At 35.7% G+C, this 26,230-nt stretch overlaps 1 protein-coding gene across 1 annotated transcript in view; it reads left to right on the top strand.

Moving 5' to 3' along the window:
- Nucleotides 1-618: 618 nt before the first annotated feature.
- The window catches only part of INVS (inversin), a gene marked incomplete at both ends in the record, with an annotated part of 55,213 nt that continues 29,601 nt past the window's right edge, over nucleotides 619-26,230 (top strand). The window contains one exon of the mRNA XM_010074129.1: nucleotides 619-785. Within this exon, the coding sequence (XP_010072431.1) occupies nucleotides 619-785 (167 nt within the window). The remainder of the gene's footprint in view (nucleotides 786-26,230) is intronic.

The raw sequence follows: 26,230 nt of genomic DNA, 5'->3' as shown, positions 1-26,230 counted from the left end.
AGTAGGAATACAATGTTTTCATTTTTTTATAGGACCTCAAACATCTTGTTTAGCTTAATTGCTGCATTACTAACTGTATCAATTCAAGAAAGCTTGAAGTATTTTAATAATTTCTGTATTGTGAGGGGCTATGAAATAATGGTATTGATGTACTATTGACATGTTTATGCTTTTTAAATAAGCATTGCTGTGAGTAGGCTTCAAAGGTTGTTTTAGTTATGGTGTTCACAGGCTTCAAAAGGACTATTTGGTTTACATGCTGTTGATATTTTTTAAAGCAAACTTTGCAGACAAGATCTGTATAACTATTTAAAAAATATTTATAAATACGCTGCTGCAGAATATTACTGGTGGTAGGTGTATTTGTGGAACTGATGTTTTTGGAATGTACTTTTTTCTGTAAATATATTATGAAATGTCCTATAAATGTCAGTAAAAATGGTAAAAAATTGTAACTTTGGATTTATGTTATATTCCTTTATTTTGATTACTCTGTTTGTTTATAGTAAGAAATACTACTTTTAATTAAAGTACCCTTATAATAAAAAAGTACTACTCTAAATATCATAGATTTAATCGTTTAATGTGATTTTTTTTTAATTTTTTTTTTCCCTCCAGGAAACTCTGAGCTGAAAGACAAAGAGGACCAGTTTGGAAGAACTCCACTTATGTACTGTGTATTGGCTGACAGGCTGGACTGTGCAGAGGCATTGCTGAAGGCTGGAGCTGATGTTAATAGAGCTGATCGTAGCCGAAGAACTGCTCTCCATCTTGCTGCACAAAAGGTAATTACACTAAAAGTGCTCTGCTGTTGTATAAACTTGTGCCATTCACAACAATTATAAAGGAGATTTTCTTGTACTGAGTAAGCATGTTGTATCTTTAGAGGCTTTCATTATTTTAGAGGCAAATAATGCTATGGGTTTTTAAAAAACTTGGCCCATCCCAAAGTAAATCTTTAGAGGGCTATTTTTATTTTTTTAATGTTTTTACTCAGTGTGTTTGTGGTTGTCTGCAGAGACAGTATAATTCATTGCTGTTTTAAAAACTTATACTTTCTAGGAAAAATAGACCTTGTCTATTCTGAAATAGACAATTACAAGTAAAAACTAAATTTTATACACTCTGATACTCCTTGGGATGTTACTGTTAATTTCAGTGGATATAAGGCCATATACTGTTAATTATTAATGTCATGTCTGAGAATTTCAAGGATGGAGAATATCAAATAATTTCCAGGACTAGTAGGGAAATGCATTACTGTGTTTTTCCTTCTACAATTTCAGTCTATAATATTGTCCAATTACATTGTCCCTCTGAAGAGGTGCTAAAGGAAGTATTCAACAATAAAATAAAAGGTAGTTTAAAGTGTAACTTCAGAGCTTCAATACATTTTGAGTGTATTTAGAGCTGGGGGAAGCATCCGCAGTTACAGAATGAGCAAACTGGAAAAAGGAAAAAAAAGAAGGTGGGTTGGCTAGCTGACCAAGAAGTTTGAGATCATTAACTATGAAAAAAAAGCTCCACAGAGAAGATTAAAACTCAGACTGAAAGGAACAGCTTTTTATTTACTATTTTACCTTTTATAGTGTGTTTAAAACTGTAACTGCTCAAAAGGTAAAGTTGTTTTGGCTATCTAATCTGTGTCTTTTGGTACCAGTTAGAATGCCTGCCATGGTTTTTGTAGCAAACCATTTCTATTTATAACAACTTGTCCCCTGTTCACAATCAATCACATTTGTTCAAATGTTTTACATACTTTTTAATATACTCTGCATTTTATTTTGTTTTATTTTAGTTAGGTTTTCATAAACGTAGCTATAGTGTGGTCACAGTGTTTAGTAAGGAGAGATACATGCAGTTGAACAGAGAACCGTTTGGGAAGATTGTAGGATGACGTTGTTCAGTTACACTTGTGTGTGAGTCCATAGGGACTGTGTGGTCTCTGTTACTGCATCTCTTATTGGGAATTAAGTGTTAATTTAATATTTTAAATTTACAAATTCCTTAGGTAAAAATGTTAGCTATTAAAAACTACTGTGAATGCATTGTTGAAATCTGTGCAGTAATGCGCTACGTTAGGTGACAGCTATCGTAATTAGTTACAGTAGGTTACAGTTGAGTTAAAATAGGCTAATTCGTCTATTTGGTTACATGCCAAAACACCCTGATGAAATATTTTGGTCATCATCATAACCTTGTCTCTAGCGTACCAGGGTTAACTTCCTATTTTTAAGTGACCACCTTGCTGAGAATGTTGTTTCAAAGATAGGTATTTCATAAACATAACAATGTGAGAGACTTAAAAAATTACTATCAGATATTGTAGTTGCCTAGTGTTCATACAGGCTTTAGATTTTTTGAGGTGGTAGGCAAATAAACATTTTAATAATATTAAAAACTTAATTTTAAAAATTACATTTTCCCAAGGTTTTTAAAATACATTTTAGCATACTAAAACAATGTAAATTCTTGTTTAAATATTTGACTATATGTTTCTATTGTGGATGCTTGTATTGCAGATATTCAAGGCAAGAGATAGTTTGCCTTGGCATAATACCCTTTAACTGCATATGCTCTCCAGTTCTTTTATGTTGTGCTACCATCACGGAAGGGCAGTTTGTACTGTGTGATGCTTGGACCATCTTAGACATGTTTTCAGTTGACAGTACAACTGAAAAAAAAGGTACTGTCTTTATCTCATGTTGTTTTAGCAGAAGATTTTACGCAGTCACCCACTTACTGTGTAATATACTAGATAGATGTGATTCACCACATAGCCACGTAAGTGCTTGTGCTGTCATAGTGCCGGCGTGGCAAAAAGTGGTCAGGAGACAGCCCTTGCAGCTGCCTTCCATTTGGCTGACTGCGTAGCTGTCCTGTAAAGTTGCATTCTGTGCCTTCTGAGCAGTTACTCACTATTGATGTCAGCTTACAAATTTAACATTTCATATGTGTAAAATTTCTCTTCAGTCTTTCCTTATTAACATTTTAAGATCTGTATTTGTCTTGAATGCCTTCTTCAAAATATGTAACGTTGAAATTCAAAACAAGTTAATGTTCCATGCAGTTTGGCAGTGTTCTGCATTCTTCTTATTCCTCTCTGATACTAACTTGGGTTGCATCCGAAGTTGCGATTAATACACAGACCTTTACATGCAACCAGTGAAGAGGCAGGAAAGAGAAGGCACTTTTCCACACGCGCCAGTTCTCAACTAAAGGAGATGGATGTAAAATGAAGTTGGGTTTCCTGAGTAGGAATGTTCCTCTCTAGGTGCTACAATTACTTTTGCCGTTTTTTGCTGTCTCTTGGGAGTGCTTTTGGAACGTGTTACTCGTCAGATCACAGCAGACATCCTGAGGGCTAGAGTCTGTCTGAGTCTCTTTAGGTTATCATTCTACAGGTTTCTATTACATGCCCCTTTATGGGTGTTCCTCTGAAACAGTCTTGCAGTCGATTTGACAAAAAATGGTCTCTGCTGTATTTGGGAGCCACAGAACTGTCTCAGAGGCAAAGAGTTTGTGGGAGGATATTCTTCTAATGCCAAAGAAATAATGATTTAGCTGTCTTGGACAGAAGGAAGCTGAACATCTTCCTTCATGTGTGCAGATTCAGGATGGTGCCTCTAATGTAATCCTGGTTATCAAAAGAAAAAATTGTTTCATTCTCTGCAGGATGCTTTTTGCCATTTGTCTATCAGAGACTCTTGCAATACTTCTTTCCCTCAGTATCATCTAAAACTACAGTCAGTGTAACGTTTTTCCCTTTCTTTTCTCTCCAGCATCAAATAGCTATGCAAAGGTATTGGTAAAAATGCCTGTTCACTTAAGATGAAGCTGTTCCTGTTTTTCTGTGTGGAGACTTCACTGAAGGACTAGCTAACTGAAAGGACTGCCAGTTCATTTCTTTCAATCCTAGTAAAATGGTTTGCCTGGTTTTTTTTATCCCTGTTATAGAACAAACATTTAGAAATGTGGCATAGCCCTGAATTCAATCATAAATCAGCAGAATTAAATAAAATGAATTGTGACTCTTAATTGCCTTTCTTATCTAGGATAGATTTCTGGTTGTATGGGACTTAAAATTAACAGCTGTAACATCATTCCATTAACAGTTACATAACTAGCTTCTGACTATACCTGTGTGATTTATAAACCTGCCTGTAACTGGTGAGTGTGTGTATACATATGTACATACCAGCTCTCTGTTATATTTTATTTTTATTTTTAACTTCCACCTCTCTGCAAGTTTTATACTTCCAGCTATTGTCTGCAGAATAACAGACAACTTCTGCTCCTCCTTATGTTTGTTAATTACTGTTGCATAAGGATTTTACTTAATAAACTTATTTCTTCCAGTCCTCTAAAATGCTAGCAATCACATCCAGCAATCAAAATTCAAATCCTCATTAGTTGCTAATACAGAGGTTCCTCCTAAATTACAGGTAAAAATTACAGAATTACCTGTATGGTCACACAAAATGTTATCTGATTTGACAGAGAGACTCTCAGTACTTCCTTAGTCCTTCATCTTTTCCTAATGGCATATCTGACTCCTTTTAAAGTAGTTAGTTTATTTTTCTGTTGTGTAGTTGATCTCCTCATAGGTATTCTGATGCAATTAAGTGCTTTTGCTTGTTGTCCCACAAGTGTCCTGCGAGCCATCTTTCAAAACTCTGAGTTGACAAAAATAGCTCTGTTTTGCTTTGGATATCAATAAACAGTATCAAAAATTCTGCACTTGCTATAAATGCTGTTCATAGTCTCACTCAAAAATATTTCTGATAGCATAGCTAGGCAGACTGACCCATGCTATTTCAATGTTCTTTCAGTTCCAAGGGTTTCAACATAGGTAAAAACTGAAGGTGATCTGATGATTTTGATAACCCTGACTGATGCAGATTTAGTATCTAGGTCCTCTTTACCAATTAATGAGGAAACTGAGGTCTCAGAACTCAAAGTTGTGGTGTCATCTTTGACTTGCTATGCTTTGTCCGAATGGCTTTTGTCATTGGAGCATGTCTCTAAAGCAATAGTTACCTGGAAAGATGTATCAGGTTCTCAACAAAGGATTCTTGTAATCTCTCTGTCTCAGACTTCATTGATGTCATTCTGGAAGTAAGAGTTAGGATATTCCCTCACTTATTGGTCCACCCAGCCACCTTTCTTTGATAGCAGATTAAACCTCAGTGTTCTCACACCTTTCTTTGCAGAAAGTTCCTCAAGTTAATAAGGTAGGGTCAGAAATTTCAGCTGTTAATACTACTTCAAATAGCAATGCTTTTTGGAAACTACTCTGGTTATACACTGGTATGATAACCGTTGCTGAGTGGTTGCTTAATGAAAATAATTATGTTCTTAATGATAAGTCTTCCTTTTGGTGATAGACGTCCTTTTTATAGTAGCTTTTAAGCTTTACACATCTGTTGGTCTGGGAGAGATTCTTATCATGAATAAAGCCCTAGAAAGTTAAACTCATCTTAAATTGTAACAAATACATCTTTTTCTCTTGATGGAAAATACTTAAAGTATACTACAATGCAGTGTGAGACAATGGGGTAAGAGTAATATCAGGTAACTGTATAAATTTACATTGCAGACATCTAAATCTGAGCTAGTCATCTAGGTAACTTTTAAAGTTAATGCACTTTAGGGTGCAGTTCATGCACCCTAACGTAAAGATGAGTACCTTAGGACACACTGACTAGCGAAGTCATCCTTTTAAGCATCTAACTAGTGTAGTTTTTGATGTTGATGTCTAAACTGTTGCAGATTAATCTCACCCAAGGCATACATTTTTTAGCAAGTCATCCTTTTTGAATCTTCATTGACACAATCTTTTGCAGTATCTGTCTTTTCTTCATCGGCCTTATGATGGAGATGTTTCAGTCTTTGTAGGCAGAAGGCCATGTAAATGAAGTAAGTTACCTGTTTGTTTTTTCTTGGGTTTTCTTCTGTTTCACTCTAAAGGTAGAATGTTTTGGCCTCTCTTGGTAAAATGGGCAAATCTCCCAAGCAATTTTTAAAGGGTGCACACCCTTTAAAAAAAATAAATCAAAAAAGGAGAGGTCAAGTCAACTTCAGACAATTTAAATTAAAAAAAGCAATCAAACAAAAAAGACCCCAGAAACCCAAACCCACCAGAAAACGATACAAATCATTGCAGGAGTGCTGCTGTGAAGATTGCCATAGGAGTTTCAGGGGACAGTTGTGACTTCATGAACATGGATGTAGTTTACTGGGAGCTGAAACAGGGACTGATTGCAACAGAAGTAAAATCATTAACAAAATTTGCCAGTGATTTCATATTGAGAAGTTGTATTGCTATGTGGGTGCAGATTGTTTAATCTCTTAGAATTTAGATTATTGTGAAATAAACATGCTGTGGAGACAGATATGAGTAATGGGATTGCAGCTGAACTACAGACGTTCATTTTCACTTGTAAGCATTCTGGTAGCAATTTGCATCTAGTCTTAAACTGCAGCTTGCTTGAACACCCACATGTGATACTTCTGAATGGAAATGTTTCTACATACCCAAATTACCTGTATATGATTTTTTCATTTATCTTTCATTAAGTAATTCCTGTTTAATATAAGGAAAAAAAATGGACCTACTTTTTTCAGAAGTTCTCACAGAGGATGCTCACTTATTAGCAATCTGTTTACTCTAGGGAAGTAACAATCTCTGTGAATACTCCAAATATAGCCTTTTGTGTTAACAGAGATAGAAGAACAAATTCAATAGTTTTGTTGTTGGATGCTAAAGAAATGCACTTAAAATAATCTATCAGGATGCTTAACTGTCAGGAGAATATTAATTTTGGCTTCAAGAAGATTAATACCATCCCAGTGGGAAAATGTGGCTTTCATTATCTAGAAGCGTTAAATATTCTGTAGCTTATATTAATTCTATGCTGACACAGTTATTGATAAATAACAGTACATCTGGGATGCAATGAGGAATTCTGTGAAAAGTAGGAGGATGTATTTTAATGATTTTTAACTGTATTTTTTCATAAACTAGAAAAAACAGTTGTTCCTGTATACTCACCAGTAACCGTTCAGGTAAAGAAAGAGGTAAGAAAAGACAGCCTGTGGCAAGCATAAGACATGGCAGAAAATTAGAAACAGAAGGTAGTCTTTAGCTCGCTTATTTTATGAAAGCTTATTCCCGAGTTTGATCTAATGAGTATAGTCAAGGTAGTCCAAGAGCCCCAAAACCAGAATATTATTTCCCATTTCTTGTCCAAGTAAAAGATGTTTATATTAAAAGCTCCTGAATAAAACTTGCCTGGAAGCAAGCTTATACATTTTTCCTTCACTGCCTGTTTCAAGGTGTGTTTCCTGGAGCTGTAGTCTCTCAAATCGTTCCTGAGGCATTATTTGAACTGTGTAGAAGAGCACACGTGCTTCTAACTTTCTTTCCCAATCTATATCATGAAAATAAATAATCTCAGTGCCTTTCAGAGACGATGGTGGTCAGTTCATGTACCTTTTTCCTTAGGCTGGTAACCTTCTGTGATGCTTCCCTTTAAATGAGAGCTCATAATGGATGATATCAATTCTGCGCATATAGGTTTATGAAGTGTGAATGAGCTTTACATTCATTCTGTCATACTTCCATGGGAATGTACAATTTGACTAAATGTGAAAAATCTGAACAAACCAAGGTGTGAAACAGGAATGTTGGCTGACCAGCTGGAAGAGATTTTTTTTTTACACGCAAGACTGTATTTTCTCCTGTGTTTAATTAAGCCACAGGCAATAACTGCGATACAAATATTTACTTTCCCAAACAAAGGGTTCTCTCTAGTGAACACAGCCTGAAGATGCTCAAGGGGAGAAGGCTCAGTTCCTTATGTGTGATTTGTATGTGTTGTATTACAGATAAGCTGATCTAGCTACCAAAGGGTTGGTCCTGCATGGCTTTCCCCTGGCCCCTTTTCACAACTGCAGAACTGCTCACTGTTCAGTAAGCCAACAGAAAATGAACTCTGCAAAATAGTGATTCATTTTTTGCCCGTTTAGCACAAGTCCTTATGCTCCCAAATGCTTTTCACTATTGGTTGTGCTGTTACTACTGCTGATCTGTGCTGTAAGCCCTATTGAAATGGTTAAAAATAACTGCACGAAAAGTTTTAAGAAAAAATTCACATTGTTACAGAGATCTGATTTACAATATACTCCCTCAGAAAGTTGTGCTGTCACCGCTGAGGAAGAATAATAAAGCAGCCAGAGACTTTGCAGGGCTGGAACTTCCTACATGAACTCTGACATCATGAAAAATATTCTTAAAACCTTAGGTAAGAATTTAACAGTGTTCCATTTGAGTTGAGGGAGGACGAAGTAACCCTTTTGAAGGGGTTTTGTTTTGTGTGATAACTAGCAGCTGTGGCTTTCTTTCAGGATCTGGTATGTCCCTCTCTGCTTCAGACTGTTCTTCAGATTTCATTACAATTTCCATTTGCCTCTGCATTAACCTGTCTTGAGTTAGTGATCAGTGAGCAAAATATTGAAGTATGAAAATAAGATCTTGAAATCAAAGTATTCGTCTCCTCTTATGAAACTCAGCGTTCCAGTGTAGCATTTTAAATTTCACTATTTCTCCACTGAAATGTGCAGCGTGGCCCGAAATGTGGGTACACAAAAAATAATACAAGATGGAAGCATCTTGTGGATACCAGTGTTAGGTAAGCTCTTTTGCATGTAGCTAGAGAGAAATGATTGGTCCGTAAAGGTTCTGGGAAGTCAAGCAACACTAGATATTATGAGAATGTTCAGAACACTGTCTTGTGTATTCTTCAGCTTCAGAAATTGTGCATCTTGATTCATTAGTGCAACACAGATGTGAAGGAGAGGGAAGGCTTTCCAAGTCAGTTATAGTAAACATTACAGAGCAGTATCATTGAAACAGAAAGCTTGACAACAATTTTTTTGTTATGGAGAGCTTGATTTGGGCACTGCTTTGCAAGACCAGTATATGATTCTCATTTCTTCAGGCAATACGTTTTCAGCTTACACACTTTGTCATGGCTTGTAACAAGGCAAGAACATGCACATTGTTGGTTGCTCAGAATACGTTAAGTCACTATAGTCATTTGGTATCGAGCAATCATCTATCTCTACTGTCAAACTGTGGGTTAAAATCCAGCCAGTTCTTTTGTGTGCAGAGGATGAAAATGTGGAAATACTGTTCTGAAAGTCAGGTTTCAGTTGCACAGCAGATACTAAGGCATCTGAATCTGATTTCTAACTGCTTTTATGTTAGTCCAAAATCACATATTAAGACAATGTTATACAAAAATGTACATGCCAAAGTATTTATTTTGCCTTCAAGTTCAAGATCAGAATTTCAGAGTAGCTAAAGATCAGACTATCTTCATACAGACTGCACCGATAAATATCGTGTGAATGTCTGTAAGCTATGTGAAATTGACTTTTAAATTATTTTAATAACTGTTGGTTCCTAAACTTACTTACTCTAATAAAACATGTTTGAAGATATTGCTTGCAATTTGTGGCTGCCTCACTGAATATACCTGCTTTCCAGCAGTCATTTTGAGCTCAAAGAAATTGTAGCATGGCTAAACAAGAAACATAGTGTCTGTTATTGTCTTTGGGTAGGATTGGATTGTGAAAGAGAACAAATAAAGCTGTCTGCGGCACTACAATGTGTTACACTATAAATATCTGATGGGTTTGCTCTGTAGCCTGCTTCAGACAGAATGTTTCAATCTGCTTGCACTCGTAATAGCAAAATACTATTTTTCCTCATTTAGAATAGTAGAAGCAAAAGCTGAAGGTGAATGGGAGAGGTTCAGAGAGAGAGTTTGCTGCAGGAGCACTTGTGCAGTATTTAGACAAATACTACAGAGTAGAGTATATTTGTGGGGAAAGGGATGGACTAAGTGTAGTGACTTCTCTTTTACGTGAAGATGAAGTGGTGATCTCCAGTTGCCTAGGGCAGTTGATGACTGGCAGCCATCATTGTAGCATCTGTATTTTGAAGGATTAGGTTTGCAAACCTAATTTAAAAGTAGAACAAAGAATAAATTCATCTAAGTTTTTTTGTGAAGATGAATGGATACACTCTTGCTATGTGTTGATTCTCAGGGAGGCACACCTTCTGGAACACAACTTGAAAAACGTATCAGTATATAATTTCTGATTCTGACCTGTAATAGTGGAAAAGATTCACACTTGCTGAGAATAGTGATCATAAACCAAATATTATAAATAAGACTTGCAGGAGAAAACTCAGGAATAGTAATGGGGGAGACAACTCATCGGGTTAATAAGTCTCGTACTTATACAAAGACGCTTCCAGATTTTACTGACATAATTAGAGATTAAGAATAGTAATTTTTTTTTACTACTTGGCACCAGCTAGTCCTCTAGTATAACATTGTTTTTTTAGCCATCGTAGTTAAAGATTTAGAAAGAAAGATAAAAACTCCTAAAATAAACGGGGCCAAAAAGCCCAAATGAGAATACTTTTGATGAACTCGGTAAAACCAAATTGGGACAATATGTATTCCGTTCCTGTGTAAACAAGGTATGTGTTAAAAAGAATGAGAATCTGCTAAATAAGACCAGACCATAGCAGTGAATATAACCTAGGATAAGTCGGAGGTTCATAACATAAATAACAAGGGAATTTTTGATGCTGGGTAACCTGAACAGCTCCTGGGAACACTGTGGACTCACTGTTGCTGGTGTAGGCATAAACGTGTCTGTGTGAATAAGAGTTTGAGATGAGTTGGCACAGTTCTTCTGGGTGGGTGCGGAGGGCTGGGCTGGATGTGTCGTTAGAGGCCTCCTTCAGCACAGGTGGGTGCTGCTGGGCGGGTTCAGGGTTAGGAATCCTGAACTAGCCTGGCTTTGGAAAGAACAGAATGGTATTAAAAACATGTTTTATCACTGCAAATGAAAACGTATTTACTAAATGATACACAACACTACTTGAAAATTAAAATATTTGTCTCCTCTTTGTAGTGGTTTATTGTATTTGGAGTATATTTTAGATCAGTAGAGTAATAATTTAAATTTAGTCCTAGAAATATTATATGCAATTTCAACTTACCAGTATTTATACCAGTTTCCTTGAGTTTTATGAGACCCAACTTGCCTAAATGTCCTGTAGGTTCATTTTTTTTCTAAGGACAAGAGTAATCTTAAGGGATCTCTTTGCCAAACGATTCATTCTGATATCTATGTTTTGTGATATTACTGTACTGAAATGCACATCTTTTAAAGAGTTTAATCATCTGCATCTGGTTGAAACAGTTAATAAGTATGTGTTTGTACACAAGAGTTATTTCATGAACCTAAGAAGTTAAAACAGTCTGAGGACAAATACTATGTAATTTGATTACTTTTTTTACTGAATAAATCTTTTTACAGTGTTTAGTTTTTTTAAAAAGTAGCATTATGTTGCAGTTGCTTGTAGTTTCATACATGTGTATGATCTAGATGTTACACAGTAATATTTACATCAGTTAAACTAGTTTTTTCCAAAGTAGAATAGCAGATATTCATGTCTTATGTCATCTTTAGCTAAAGAAGCTTTTATATTATTTAAGTTTTAATGCAATTTGATTTAATATTCTTTCACTGTTAGTAAGCAATTTCAGAAGTGTAGGAATCCCTTGCTGGAAAATACATTATTTTTGGCATTGTTGCTCAAATAATTAATTATGGCGGGGGGGGGCAGTAGTAATTGCTTTTTAACTGTTTCAAGAACTTGTGTATTTTTACTCACATTATTCTTATGATTGCATGATCGTAACAAAGTTCCCCTGGTTGTGGTGTGTTTTGGGGGTTTTTTTAATGTTTTCTTCTGCATTAAACAGCCTCAGTTCAGGGACTGTGCCTCTGATCTCACTGTTAATGTTTTTGGATAGTACCACTGTAAAAGCAATAAATGCTGCTGCTTTTCAGTTTGCCTTAGAGTAGTGTGACTTGTGAGGTCATGTTACTAGATACTGCATATTGTCCTAGAGAAACAAGAAACTTTATTGAGAAACAACTGAAGAAAATTTATAGTGATAAATTCTAATTGTGTACTCCTGGCTTATATCACTCCACTAAAAAGAAAATAAAATTTCGTTGATATTTAATGGAATAACAACCATAACATCTCTCTGTCATGTAGCTCAGTATTGGGATTCCTTTTTTTAGTGATGCAAATCCTTGCCTGATAAGAACACTTCCCAGATCAAGCTTGGTTTTCTGGGGTTAATTTTCCTGGCGTTTCTGCCTGGGCTTGAGAAGAGCTCTGTACAAAGGGAGTCAGTACAGCCTAGTGGAGAGCAGAGTCATAAGCATTTGCATCTCTGGAATGTTTTTATTGACAAACGGTAGTCTGCTATTGACATTTGTGTCCCTTGATGATACTTCTATCCTAGCTTATCTTTGCTGGTCAAATGCCTTAATTGTTCTGGCCTTTAATTCAGTCAAAGTTGGAGCATGAGTGGAAGAGAAAAGAGAAGGAACAGGTCTAACAGAGCATCAAGCTTGAGCTGTGAAGCTGCTGGCAACGATCAACCTGTCATAATGTTATGATTTGTTCATTTTTATACCATTTATTAGCCTTTACTTGTTGTGCCATTTGGCCTCCAGGGCAGATAAAGTGCTGTCTAATTTGGTAGGTTTGCTTCTGTCAGAGTGGCCTCGACAGAGAAGGTGTTAGCTGTAGTGACAAATAATCAATAGCTGTCGTTGTCATGAGGAACGTGAGTAGTTGGGCCTTTCATCTGGAGGATTAGAGGTCTAATTGGATTGAGAATAGAGAGGGTGGGCTGCTGGGTAACCCTGTCAGCTATGTTAAGCTGTCAAATGTCAGCCTTCCTGAAAGGAAGAAGGGATGGTTAGCTTTCAGAAACAACGAAGAAGACATATGAAAGCTTTTAAAAAAGTAATAGATAGAAAAATAGGCTAGGGTAATATACACTTCTTGTTTAATTATATATCTCTCCAGTTAATGAGGATGAATGGTGTGCACTCTCTGTCTTGCTCGCCTCTCGCACACACACACACATAGAGACAGACAGAATTTGTGTGAAACAGATTTGACAGCATGATACCAAATCGGACTGGTTCTAGATCTTGAGAAAAAGCCAGTTAACTACACAGATGGGGAATATAAATGCAAAAGATTATGATGTAGGAGAGGAAAATAGCCACCAATGGAGGGAACCACTTAGCAGACGCTATAAAGAAACTGAATATTTTGTTATAATATTTTGTTTAAAGATCTGTCAGTTTAATAGTACCAATATGTTTTTTGAGATATAAGCAGTTGTTTCGGTGTTGCTGGAAGTAGAATAAGTACAGTAAAATTATCAGTTGGATTTTGTCTGTATTTTCTTACAGTTGTTGCATTTGATCCCCTGCTCTCTTGCCTGTTTCTTGGAGAAATATTTGAATTGTTCTGGAGAAGATAAATCCAATGAAAGAGACATTATGCTAGTAGAACAAATAATTTTTTTCAGATCAATGTCTCAGGTTTACGGTACTAATATTTACTTGACCAGAATAAATAATAGGATTAGATTTTAAAGGAGGATTTGTCTGTTTAAAAAATTACTAAAATAGTGGTTTCTTTCTTTGTAATCTTACTTTGTCACTCTTTTTAAAGCAAGTCTTAACTGTAACCAGATCAGTGTCTCCTTTCTCTATGTAACACACTTTTCTTGTGTTCTGTAGTACTTGGTCAAAGTTATCCTTCACATAACTGGCCATCTCTTACAATTATATCCTTAATGGCTGATGACCTTGAAATAGCAGTTTTTAGCCCTTTATTTTCTGTTGGCTAGTTAAAAAAAGAGGCAATTTTATATTTTTCTTTTTTTTTTTATAAGCTTGTAGATTTTTTTTAAAATCTCATGGATTTTTTTTTTCTGGTTTTGATAATTTATTCTATACTAGTGGTTTTATTATTGGTGTTTCAGTTTGGATTGATTCCCTTGCCACTCCCCTCTCTTCTACACACTTATTGATGGCCATTTGGACTCACTTACTGGTGGTCTGCTGTAAATGCTGGCAAGCTCATCCTTAATCTGAGGTTTATTTTTGTAGGTAGGTACAATGCTCTGTGTATTTCAGAAGCAGAAATCTTGAATGTATTATCATGTTTCAATGGCTAATGTGTCTGAAATGGTGGTTTTTTTCCCCTTTCAGATTGACTGCCATGCTCCCAAAGACCTATCTTTGTGTGAGAGTCTGGATTCATGGGTCTTGAATAATTTGTGCTTTTGCAATTAGTTATCTGACAGGTATTGTACCTATGTCATTTCTAGTGTAGGCTTTATCAGAACTAAACTTCTAACTTTTCTCATAATCCAGTTCTTTTTTTTTTCTCTGTTTTGTTTCATTGCTTCCCCAACTCGCACTTTATGGTCTTGCAATTTAGTTTTGAGTCTGTATAATCTGATTTAATCATGTTTAACCTTTTGGTGTAAGCTATAGGAAGACAGATGAAGAATTGAGATAATGGCCTGCCCTTCCAGGTTTAATTTCACTTATTTCTGTTCCTTTAGCATGTTTGGCATTGTGGCATCCCTCGGTGGACAAGAGACTTGCCCAGCTCTTCTCCCAGGACGTTGATGTCAGCTGCCAAGTCTCTCTTAAAATATAGTTTACAAGCAAAGGCATCCCCCTGTTTGAGTGTCCTTTATGAAACAGCATTCTTGCATTAATTGTCCCTCTGCAGTTGACCTTGTGACTGATATGTAATGGTTGCTAAAAAAACTGACAAATTAAGACAGGACTATGACTAGTATTAGCTCATCAGTTTGGTTTAATTGTGAGCTGTTTGGTGATTTCTGTTTAAATGAGGTGACTTTGGGCATTCTGTAGTAAAAAGTGAAGGTATTCATTGTCACTAATTATAAATGTTTTTCTAATTTTAAGTGAATTAGTTTTGTGTTAAATGTTTCCACATACACTTTAATAAATGTAGTACCAGCAATAGATCATTTTGAAACAGGACACCTTTCTGCTGAATTCTCAAGGAATCTTCTATCAGGTGTATGACATGTCCTTAATCTGATGCTCAGGCTTGTCATTTGAATCAATAGTATACTAGATAGGATGTCTTCAGCATGCAAGGCTATTGTTATAGAAGGTATCTGAGAAATAAATTCAGATCTTATGGCCAGCCAGAAACTCCAGGAGCACTGATTTTTCATTTGTCTGTCTTTTCATCTGTAAACGGTTGGTTAAATTGTTGATTAAAGAGAATTAGGTGAGACACACTCAAGTTAGAATGGATATGTATAAACTGATAAGAAAATTCTGTTGTTTCCTGAAAAGCAACAGCTAATGTCAGCATTTCATAAAATGCAAAATCAGTTTACCTTAGCTATTAAAATTATTATTTTCTCATTTCTTTGTAAAGCAGCTTGAAACACCTTTTTTTTACACATTTTTTTATTAAGAAAGAATGAGGAATTAATGAAGAATGCCATTATGAAATTTTTATTAATGAAGAATGACTTCTACTGAACTATGAAGTGATTTATGTTATGAATATAATCTGTATATGTTGAGCCTTCTGATGGGAACATTTAAACATAAATATATGTGTGTAGGGGATATGTTTTTTCAGTGTTTTGTTAGCATAATACAGATTTGGGAAGACTTTAAGAAACACCAAGGTTGAATTGTTATTTTAGCTGCCTGTAGTCTGAACAAAGATAAATAAGTCCAGTACTTTTCTTACTTTTATTACTCTAGTATTAATTCTGAATAGCTTACTAAGGCTTTGGTTTATTTACCAGTACTGTAAGTAGATTCTGACTTCGTTTTAAATTTCAAACATTACTGTAGTGTCTGTAGAAGCTATAAAATATTGCAGTATACAAAAGTAACCTCGTGTGTCTCAATAATTATTTAAAATAAGGGTAAACCTACCTTTATTGCAAGTTATTTTCATTATGTGTTGTCTGTCTGCTTCTATAACACTTCTGGAAATTTCACTGTGGCTGGAGAACTTTCCTCATAAAATAGAATTTGCTATGTAGGTGCGTAATTATTTCACACAGTGGTTTGTTGTAGGATTTAAGATGTTTGAAATATATTTAAAACAGTTAAAAGGCATGGATTTATTTTTCAGATAAAAAAGCAGCTGAAATAATAATGAAAAAATCTGGGAGTATATGCTCAAAAGTTATTATCTATGCAGTTTTCATTTTGCAAGCATTGTTGCTTCAGGAGCCTGTAAGGACATCCCATGCACAAGCCCTTGGAGGGATGCAATGAAGTAGTACAAGGCAGTAGTTGACACAGTACTGGCCAGAGCGATACTAAGTAGCAACAGCAATGAGTTTGCTTCCTGAGTAAGACAATACTACACAAAGTTAGGATAAAAAGTAAGGACTTTGGGCTGATGGCTGTCATTCAGACTGTTTTTTCAGGTCTAATTCTGTCATGGAAAAAACTGTTCTTTATAACATTTCTGTTAGATTTTAAATAGAAATCTGGACAAGCATAGAAACATGTCTAGAAGACTGAAAAATCATATGAAGTCTGTCTAAGTGTGTACGTTTGTCCTCTTAAGGTATGAGCTTATACAATTTAAAAATTTCTGTGTGTAAGCAGATTAAGGAGGGTTTGGTTTTTTTTGTTTGTCCTATAATGCTTTTGAGCAACCATCCTAAGGTGTTATATGTTTCTGGAAGAGAGGTGGGAAGTTTAAGAGGCATTAGGTAGTGTATGTGTAACTAAACAATAAGAGACTTGGACATCTGCAAAACATCAGTTATGTGAAGTATGCAGATAATTGCTAAAAATGGAAAGAATGTTGTAGGTATGGACATAAATAAAAACTTTAGTAGAATTAGAGAAAAATGTGAATATATTAAAATTCCATTTTTAAAAAGAAAGACATTTCAGGGATGTATTGTCTTAGTTTTTAAACACTGTTCTTACTTCAAGACTGTTCAACTTAAAGCTATTAAGATGAAGAAAATTAATGTAGTAAATATTTTCTAGTACTTGTATTTTTGGGGAGGAGGGGGTCAGTACTTCCTGCCAAATCTTTCACATCACAATATATTTTGAAATACAATATTTTTTTGCAAACTTGGTCTTCAATTCTTTATGAAGAGCTGGGCAGTAATCCTGTAAATATGTTTGATGTGTCTCAGATTCTCTCATAAATCCCCAGAGATGTGTGTTGTGGGTACTTCTGTCTGAATGACTTCAAAAGAACACTACAGGAGAACAAGTTCAGTAACAGTAGAAGAGATCAACTGGAAATGAGAATGCTAATTGCATTTTCATCCTTGAACTGTTTTTTACATGAAAGCCACTAAATTTCTATAGGTAGACCATGAGCTGAAGAGCCAAGAACACTACACAGAAACAGCATGTACAGTCCATGTACCAAATGAGGCCAAAGGCTGTAAGACACAATCATTTTCTTTCAGCTTATGCTTGGAAACAGTTTTACTTTAGCGTTTACAGCACTGGTCAGTTGTCTTCTCTATTGTATTCTTTGACTGTGTGCCAGTTGATAGTTCTGTCTGTTCCTATGGAAACCAAGATATTGAAGCCAATCTTGCAGGAGGCTTTAGGGAGAAGTGCTCTAAGTTCAGACACTGTCTTCCTTTCAGTCAAAGTGTCTGATAGTCAGAACTGGCCTCAAGTTGTACTGGTGTTCTTGGCTGGTGTTTTGCCTAAGGTGCTTCGCCAGACAGATGAACACGTTCAGCTTGGAATCTAGTAAACAAGGTTTCTTTTCAGCTGTCTGAGAGGTTCTCTCCACTTGAGTGTTTTACTTTTGCATCTAGGATGCTGCTAGCAAAGTTGCTACAAGAGAGCAACTTTGTGAGATTAAGCCCAATGTCAAAATCAGTGATGTCTTTGCCATGGTTGACTTGAAATTTGCTTTTGAAAGGATTAGCAAAACATCACATATTTAAATCTGCCAGTGGTTTGTTAGGTAGAAGATATGGCATGATCCTTGTCCACACAGAGGTAATAAATAGCTTACAGAATTTTTTCAAAGTTGTAGTTTAATGGATGACTGTTAAGGGTTATGTCTAACACAATAATCCTAAAGATTTTCTTTTATTTTTTCAGTTACATTTTTTATGAAGCAGTTAGCTGCTTAGTATTGCTCAAATTAAAACTACCTAAACACTTGATTTCAAGTTTTCTTGAATTAAATTGGTCCAGCTGTGACTAAGGTTGTTCCAAAGCTAGAAGAAATACTGGTTTAACTCCCTATAATTAATAAAATTTACATTTTTATGTTTTCTCTGTCTGTTCAGAGACAAGTTGTTTCCATTCACCACATAGCAGCTTTACTGAAGATGCATGTGGAAATCAAGTCTTCTGAGTGTTGTCGGCCAACTGATGAGGGAGTGCAGAGAACAGGAAAGAGTAGTTTCTCTACTACTTCTGCTGGCTTTGTTTATAATGTAGTTAGTATAGACTACCACAGAGGGTACACTGTATGCAGACAAAATGAGCTAAGAATTATCTTCAGTGTCTAATTCTTGCCCAGTGTACCAAGTATATGTCCCTAAGGTTGAGGGGAGTACTTATTCTTTAAGACTTTGTTGTATTCAAGAACCTGATCACACTTTACTTTAAATTTGTGAAGTGATTTATTCACCCACTTTTTGGTGTGGTTTCATTCAGCAGTGACAATATTTTTGAACCTGCTATGTTTTAATGAAGAATGATTAATCCAACTGTTAAAATTTATGGATAAAATATTATTGCCTTTCCTATTCATGGTTTACATATCAAAATCTTATTTGTTATGACAGAGATGGGGAAAAAAAGTTGTTGGGAGCTTGTCTGTGATTCTATTTTGTGTATTCTTGATATAGCATTTGAAATATAAAATATACTAAAATGTATTAATAATTAAACACATTCAAAGTTTTATATAAAATTTGTCATGAGCTTATTTGCTCAAATAAGAATATTTGACGTGTTGAACTTGTATGGCAATATGGCACGTGATAACCAGAGAGACAACCTGCTATTTTGATGGCAACTTTACTCATTTTAACTAGAAATTTGGGTTCTAAGTAGCTATATTGATTTGATTTTATTTTTGTCAGGAACTGTTTAAAAAAATTTACTGATATTCAAGGAGTGTAAGAATGGTGCAGTCATATACGTTTAAAGGGTAGCTCTTACACGATTTATAGATGTTGTAACCAGGAAATATTAATTCAGTTTCAGTGTATTAGAAACTAAGAAGTTTCACTATTTCATAGATAGATAATTTTTCAAAACACAAGGGTTGCTAATTTATAAATTTAAATAATTCTTAATTCTTGCTACTCTCTATTTTAATAACTTTCCTTCTGAAGAATCCTTGTCAGATTTCTGGCAGTTATCTGATAATATAGGCATATCAAAATGCTCCTTTTGATGCATGGATTTAATTTGCTTTTGGAACAGTATTCTGTTCCTATATGTGTATCAAATTACAGGTATGATAGTCACGGCTTCTGTTTTTGTAAGTGCTTAGCTTGTTCCCTGAAAAGCTACTAAATCTGGCAGGTGCTGGTGACAGAAGTCCTTCATATGCTCTGTGTCATTCAAAGTTGTTTCTGGTGTTCCGAGAACATGCTTCTTCTCAAAGGAATACTAGGTGATACAGCCTCTAAAGAAACCACATGCACAGCCCCTTGTCTTTCCAAACTTACTAAAATTCTCAGTTTTTGAAAATTTGTGACCAAGTTGGTCTGTGGGGTGAAGCATCTTCTCTTCAGCACCTACTCGCTGGAGAGAGTATGTATGTTTGTGTATATAGAAAGATTTTCTTCTCTTAAGATTGAGTAGGTCAAAGACAGCAGTTTCTACTCTGAGAACACAAGCATGTTAAATTCAGTTGTCATTTTTGTTTTAAAGGGAAAGCTCATGGATATGTTTATCTTTTAAAGGTTTAGCTAGCAATTAAGGAGTTCAAGTTTTTTGACTTTCACTGCTTCTTGAGAGCATCTGGCAGCAAAGAACTATTTTCAACTTCAGCTGTTTGTTGGCAAAGTGTGCTAATGTAGTGCAAAGTGACTACTACATTCTGCATGGATTTTAAGCTAAAATCTAAATGACTTTCATGTTGTTCATATTTTACCCCCATGAGTGTCTGAGTGCACAGTTTATAATTTGTCAATGTGTAGTTTTATACTGACTTTAGGAACCCACACAACACTGTTAAAAAGTATAGACAATTTTGTGTTTCAGACATGAGCAACAATTAAATCTAAACTCCAACCCTGGGTTTAAAAGGTTAATCTGACTGTTCAAAAATCATAACAATCTATTTCACTTTTTCTCATGATCTTAGAATAAGAACTAGTATATTTGGGGCAGAATTTGCTTCTCTGGAAAAGGAGGTCAGTGGCCTGGTATACTAAATTTCCGTGCACCTTTCCAGTTCTTGTTCTGCCTGAAACTGGGACTAAACCAAAGGAACAGTGTATGTAAGTGAATAGGTGATTAATAACCACAATTTGTTTTCCTGTGCTCAAGCTGTTGTTATGTATCCAACTATACTTTCTTAAATATGTTTTATGAGTTTAAAAGGAAAATTAAAACATTTAAAGACAGTAAAAATATAATCACTGCCCATACTACAGTTAGTGTAGTATTAGAAAAGCAGACTTGTTTTATCTTTGCAATTAATTCAGCTGTAATAACTTTGATGTTCTGTTTGTGAAAGTGTAAAAGTAACTGAATTATATATTATATTCCTCTGAAGAAGAGTTGATTGTTAAATAGTCTCTCTTTTCACAAAAGAATACTGAGAAAATTGTGTTAAAACGTCTTACATAAGTGCTGCTTAATTAATAATGAATATATTTCAAAAATCAAAATTTAATAAGCTAATAAATTATTAAACTATGGTGGGATGTATAATTATCAGATCTCTGAAATCCCTGCTGTCATGGACGATGGACTTGCTTCACTGTTGCTCCTTCTCTGTTGTCTTCGAACGCACCCCTTTAAACACGTCAACCTTTACGCTTCAGCTTTTGTGGGGACTTTTATTTTACCAGTTACCTGCAGTCTTCTGTGCACTTGCTGACCAGGCGTAGTTACTGCAGTTCTCTCTGTCAGGGGCTGTGGTCAACAGTTAATGCCTGATTTTGATAAATCTCATCTTAATAGAAACAGCAAGGGACAAGGCGCAAAAGTTTTAGTCAATGAAACGTTCTTTGGGAATCATAATACTGGAGAATTTAGGATATTCAGTAACATTTTTTGAATAGTGGTAGATAATGTTGAAAATACAAAGAAAAGTAGCTGAGGTAGCCTATTTGACCTCAGTCCCATGCAAGAATTTACAATTAGTTTCTAAGGGATAAATATGTAAACATAAATAAATTGGGTAAAATGTGCACTACAATGTCAGCAGTAGGTTCTTCAAGACTAACTGGATATTTTGCTAGCTGATTTTCTAGAAATAAATTCAATAGACTGCCTTTTTGGACCTGTATGAAAATATTTACATATTTATACATACAATATATGTACAATACATTATTACATTATTGTAATATATACATTTTGTATTATATACATTATGTATTAGAAAATACTTTAGATGGAAAATTGGAAGTTAAATGGGAAATTAGGACACAAATGTAAGGGTATGGTAAAGAATTTGGTAATGAACTGAAAACAAATACAGTTGAAATATGAACTGTAAGATCAGAAGGAAAATATTGGAATTCCTCAACAATTGCACTTTAATATTTATCAATACTTTTTCATTAACAAACTTACCGTCACAAGTAGTTATTTTTCTAAGGATACTCCAGAGTGAAACCAGATTAGGTGTTAATGTCGGTCAAAAACAGGACTGGAGTGTCTGGGATACCCAAAGTATGAGAATACTGAAAGTAATTGAAATGGTTGGAAATACGATAGTCCAAAATACACATGAGGGTGGGGCGGGGCCAGAACCATTTATTCTATGTATTATGAATTTATTGTTTGAAAATGACTGAGAAGGATGTCAATGTGATAATTGATCAGAGAATGTACTTAACTGATGAGAGAAATGCTGTTTTGGTATGTCTGACAAGATATTTGCACTAGCAATAGATAAGTATTGTTGCCATTCAGTAGGCTACTTAGTGGGACCTCTTACCGTATACTCTGTAATCTCTCTGCTTGCTTGTGTTCCAAACAAATTAGTTCAAACTGGAATAAGTGCAGAGAGCTGACAATATTTTGGGGGGAATGTAGGATTTATCCTTTGTTACTGAGATAAAAAGATCAATACTTGTTCAGGTTTTAAGACCTGCACTGTATGTTCATGGGTAGAAAGACTGAAGTGTGTGTGAGTGTCTTAAAAAAACCAAGCAAAACTTAAAATCCCCAGTCCAAAACTGAGATAAGTGGGGGGAAAAAAAATCCAAAACACTGTAATTCCACTTAAAAGAAATCTCTAGGAATTTTTTGAAAAGGATTAGATGTCCTCACTCCTTATGGTGTTGGAGGATTGTATTTAGTAACCTAGAGGGTCAGTTTTAACCTTTAGTTCTAATTTGTGGTTTCTCTGTAAATATTTCTAAGGCCTTCTATTCTACTGGAAGTATATGTCCTGATGGCATCTTCAGTGCTTATGACTGTCGGCAATTAAGAGCCCTTAAAAACCATCTCCTTTGTAAAGATTACTTGGAAATTGTTTTATGTTCTTTTGGTCTGTCTGTTCCCACTACTGGGAAAGCAGGTATGTGATTTTGAATTGGAGCCCAAGTAGCATCTTCACAGTTTAACGGCTTGGCATTCTTTTTAATAACCCCTGCCATGTTTACCAGGAGATTATATAGAGATGCTGGACTGCCTTTTCCTAGTTCTCTAGCAACCCTTACAGTCAAATAAATCTTCACAAGACTATTGTAGGTATTCCGAAAACCGAGCATAGCTGTGCTGTAACAGTCAGTAGTCAGCTCATGTGTGCTACAGTATAAATTGTTACAAATCAGTCTTTCCGATCATGTTAAATATTTCACATGGACTAGAATTGTTATGCTTTTTTGAACATGTTGTCTTAGCAATGAATAGGGAAATAACCAATTTCTCTGTATGTATTGGCCCCTTTTAACGCACTGATGACAAAGTGATGGTAGCCTATCTATGGATGTGCTTTTGATGCTTGGAGAGGTGCACATATTCCTCTGACTCTTAGCCTTATCTTGTACAGCTCGGTTTCTTCCTTTATAAAATTGTGTTATGTTTATTTTTACCTATGTAGTATGTTTTTAAAAACCAAAAGTGACAAGTGCAACCTCAAAAGTACATACACAATACAGGGTAGGAGAAGTGGTAAGTCAGAGTGAAGAAGCACATGGTTATATAACGACCAAGTTAACTCACAAAGAAGTAGTGGGATGAAAAGGGAAATAAATTTTCACAGAGCTCTGTTGCACATCAGCAAAATGTTTCTAGAACCCTGGTGAACTTTTTAAAGCAAGCTTTTGTCTCCGAAATACTTAAAAGGGGGCTATACAAAATACTTAAGTGTCATTCATCATTAAATGCCCAGGAAAATTTGATTTGGTATTTCTGCTTCGGGCTTGGATAGAGTTAATGTTCTTCACAGTAGCTAGCACGGGGCTGTGTTTTGGATTTGTGCTGAAAACAGTGCTGATAGCACAGGGATGTTGTTGTTATTGCTGAGCAGTGCTTACACAGAGCCAAGGCCTTTTCTGCTTCTCACACCACCCCACCAGCGAGGAGGCTGGGGGTGCACAAGAATTTGGGAGGGGACACAGCTGGGACAGCTGACCCCAGCAGACCAAAATGATATTCCATACTGTATGACATCATGTTCAGCATATAAAGCTGGGGGAAGAAGAAGGAAGGGTGGAATGTTTGGAGTGATGATGTTTGTCTTCCCAAGTACCTGTTACACATGACGGAGCCCTGCTCTCCTGGAGATGGCTGAACACCTGCCTGCCCGTGGGGAATGGTGAATTAATTCCTTGTTTTGCTTTGCTTGCATGCATGGCTTTTGTTTTACCTCTTAAACTATCTTTATCTCAACCCACGAGTTTTCTCAATTTTTACCCTTCTGGTTGTCTCCCCCATCGCATTATGGGGGAGCAAGCGACCGTGTGATGCTTAGTTGCTGGCTGCGGTTAAACCACGACAGGTTTCTGCAAAGTCTTCCTGATAGTTGGTGCATAGTTAATGGTGATCTGGACTATAGTGAAACTGATGGGCTGTCATTTATTTAGGATTTAGATGAAGTAGTTCTATTTCCCCCTTCTTTTATCCTTCCTGTTTCTTCTAGAACCACATCTGGTAGAAGAGAGGGATATTGATTTACTGAGGCTTTAGCCTTATAAAATGGAAATAATATAAGGAGAAAGAATATTAACACATGAAGAGGGTTGGCTCCTGTTCTATTAATAAGTGTACTTGTCTGCTCTCTTTTGATGTTATCTGTAGTTTGGGAGAGTGTTTGTTACAGTGGCTTCGCAGTGATGTTTTTTTTTTCCCTATACCCGTATGCCCACGTTAGGTTCAGTCACATACTAGATCTCCTTTCTCCATGAGTTTGCTAGGCAAGAAGAGGACTGCCACTCATCCAAGGAAAGGAAAAAGAAATGTTCTTTTATCTTCCCACAGCTGAGTGAAGGTACCACATGCCAATTTCTGAGAAAGTGTTTGAAACAGGGGCACGGGACAACTGAGTGACTTAGAGCAGGACTGTGCCAGGCTCTATGGAGTGTGGCATGATGGGAAGTGTGAGGCTGGTGGTTTTAGTGCATTGGTAATACAGCCATCAGTAATTTCAGTATCAGCCTACAATTAGAAGCATAACAATGCTGTTATCAATACAGAGCTCAGGTTTTTTAACTCTTTCACTTAGGTGACAGATTGACCTTGGCTGGTTGCCAGATGCCCACACAGCTGCTCTCTCACTCCCCTTCCTCAATAGGCTAGTGAGAGAAAATAGGTTGAAAAAGCTGCTTTAGATGGATGAAGGAATAAATACATTACCTTGTAGGCCCAGAAAAGTAGGTAGAAAAGAGTTTACTGGGAATTTTCTGCTGGAACCTGTTCCTGGCAACAGAGTCATGTTGAAAATACAAGACTTTTTTTTTTATGAATGAATTTGCAGTTTTGGGGCTAACTTTTTCAATTTCAGGGATAATCTGAATTCTGACACATTAATTGATTCCAACTAGGGTGTTTCTCCCATCGGTCTTTTCTCTACTGAAATGTTCAGGAAAGGGAAGTTTTTCTGACTGTTTAGCAGTTAAGCTTGGGGTCCAGAACATTCTTCAAAGTCATTGCTTGATGGCAGAGCAATGATTGCTTATTGAACTATGTGTCTACCAAAAATGTGTTATACTCCATTGCAGTTAGTATATTTGGCTGAAATATTAAAATAGCAGAAGTATTTCTTCTTATTATGCTGAAGCTAGTTGTCAGCTGTTCTCTGAAACTGTGCATACAGAGTTGAGACTTTTGGCTAAAAATAATTTTAATAGAACAGAAAGGAATTTTAAGAATCAGCATTAGAATAGTAAATTTTGGCTACCAGGGACTGAATTTTCTGTACCAGTATTTAATCCTGTTTTCTCCCAATGTTTTCACAGTATAACAGAATCATTCTGGAGACACAATCAATGTTAAGAGACCATGGGCTGACTCAAAGCACTTCATGCTGCTCACAAATGTTTAGGCCAATCAAGTCCATTTTCTATGAGTAAAAACTAGAAAGCTTAAAGTCTTATTATACACAAAAAAAAAAAAAATTAAGGAATTCGGCTAGTAACTGTTTTTCAGATTAAGTGTGCTTTTTTCCCCCCTCCACCTAGAAAGACCTAAATTAAATCTGCCTTCAAGACATGTTGATACATTGCATATTTACAAACTTAAGCAGTAATCAACTGTAGGTGGGGAGTTTTTCCTTTGTCATTAGTAGGGATGGTATTATTTCCTAACAAGGGAAAGGAACACAGCAACATTCATGGTATTACTAAAGAAAAGAACAGAAGTAAGAGCATGAAGAAGATCATTACAAAAAGTTGATGTAAGTGCAGGTGGTTTTCTGTTGCGGTGTTTTAAAAAAAAAATCTTAAATCACTTAGAAGAAAAAAAATCTTTTGTGTTTCAGAATGAGGAGGCTTATTACAGATTCATTTCCTAAGGAGAGGGATTTGTTGGTGGCTAAGCATGCAACAGAATAATATAGTAGTAACTGGTGGAAAAATGTGTAACAGCAAAAAAT

This window comes from Pterocles gutturalis, unplaced genomic scaffold, assembly GCF_000699245.1.
Source record: "Pterocles gutturalis isolate BGI_N339 unplaced genomic scaffold, ASM69924v1 scaffold7372, whole genome shotgun sequence".
Classification (NCBI taxonomy): domain Eukaryota; kingdom Metazoa; phylum Chordata; class Aves; order Pterocliformes; family Pteroclidae; genus Pterocles; species Pterocles gutturalis.
This window is presented reverse-complemented; position numbering and strand designations above follow the sequence as displayed.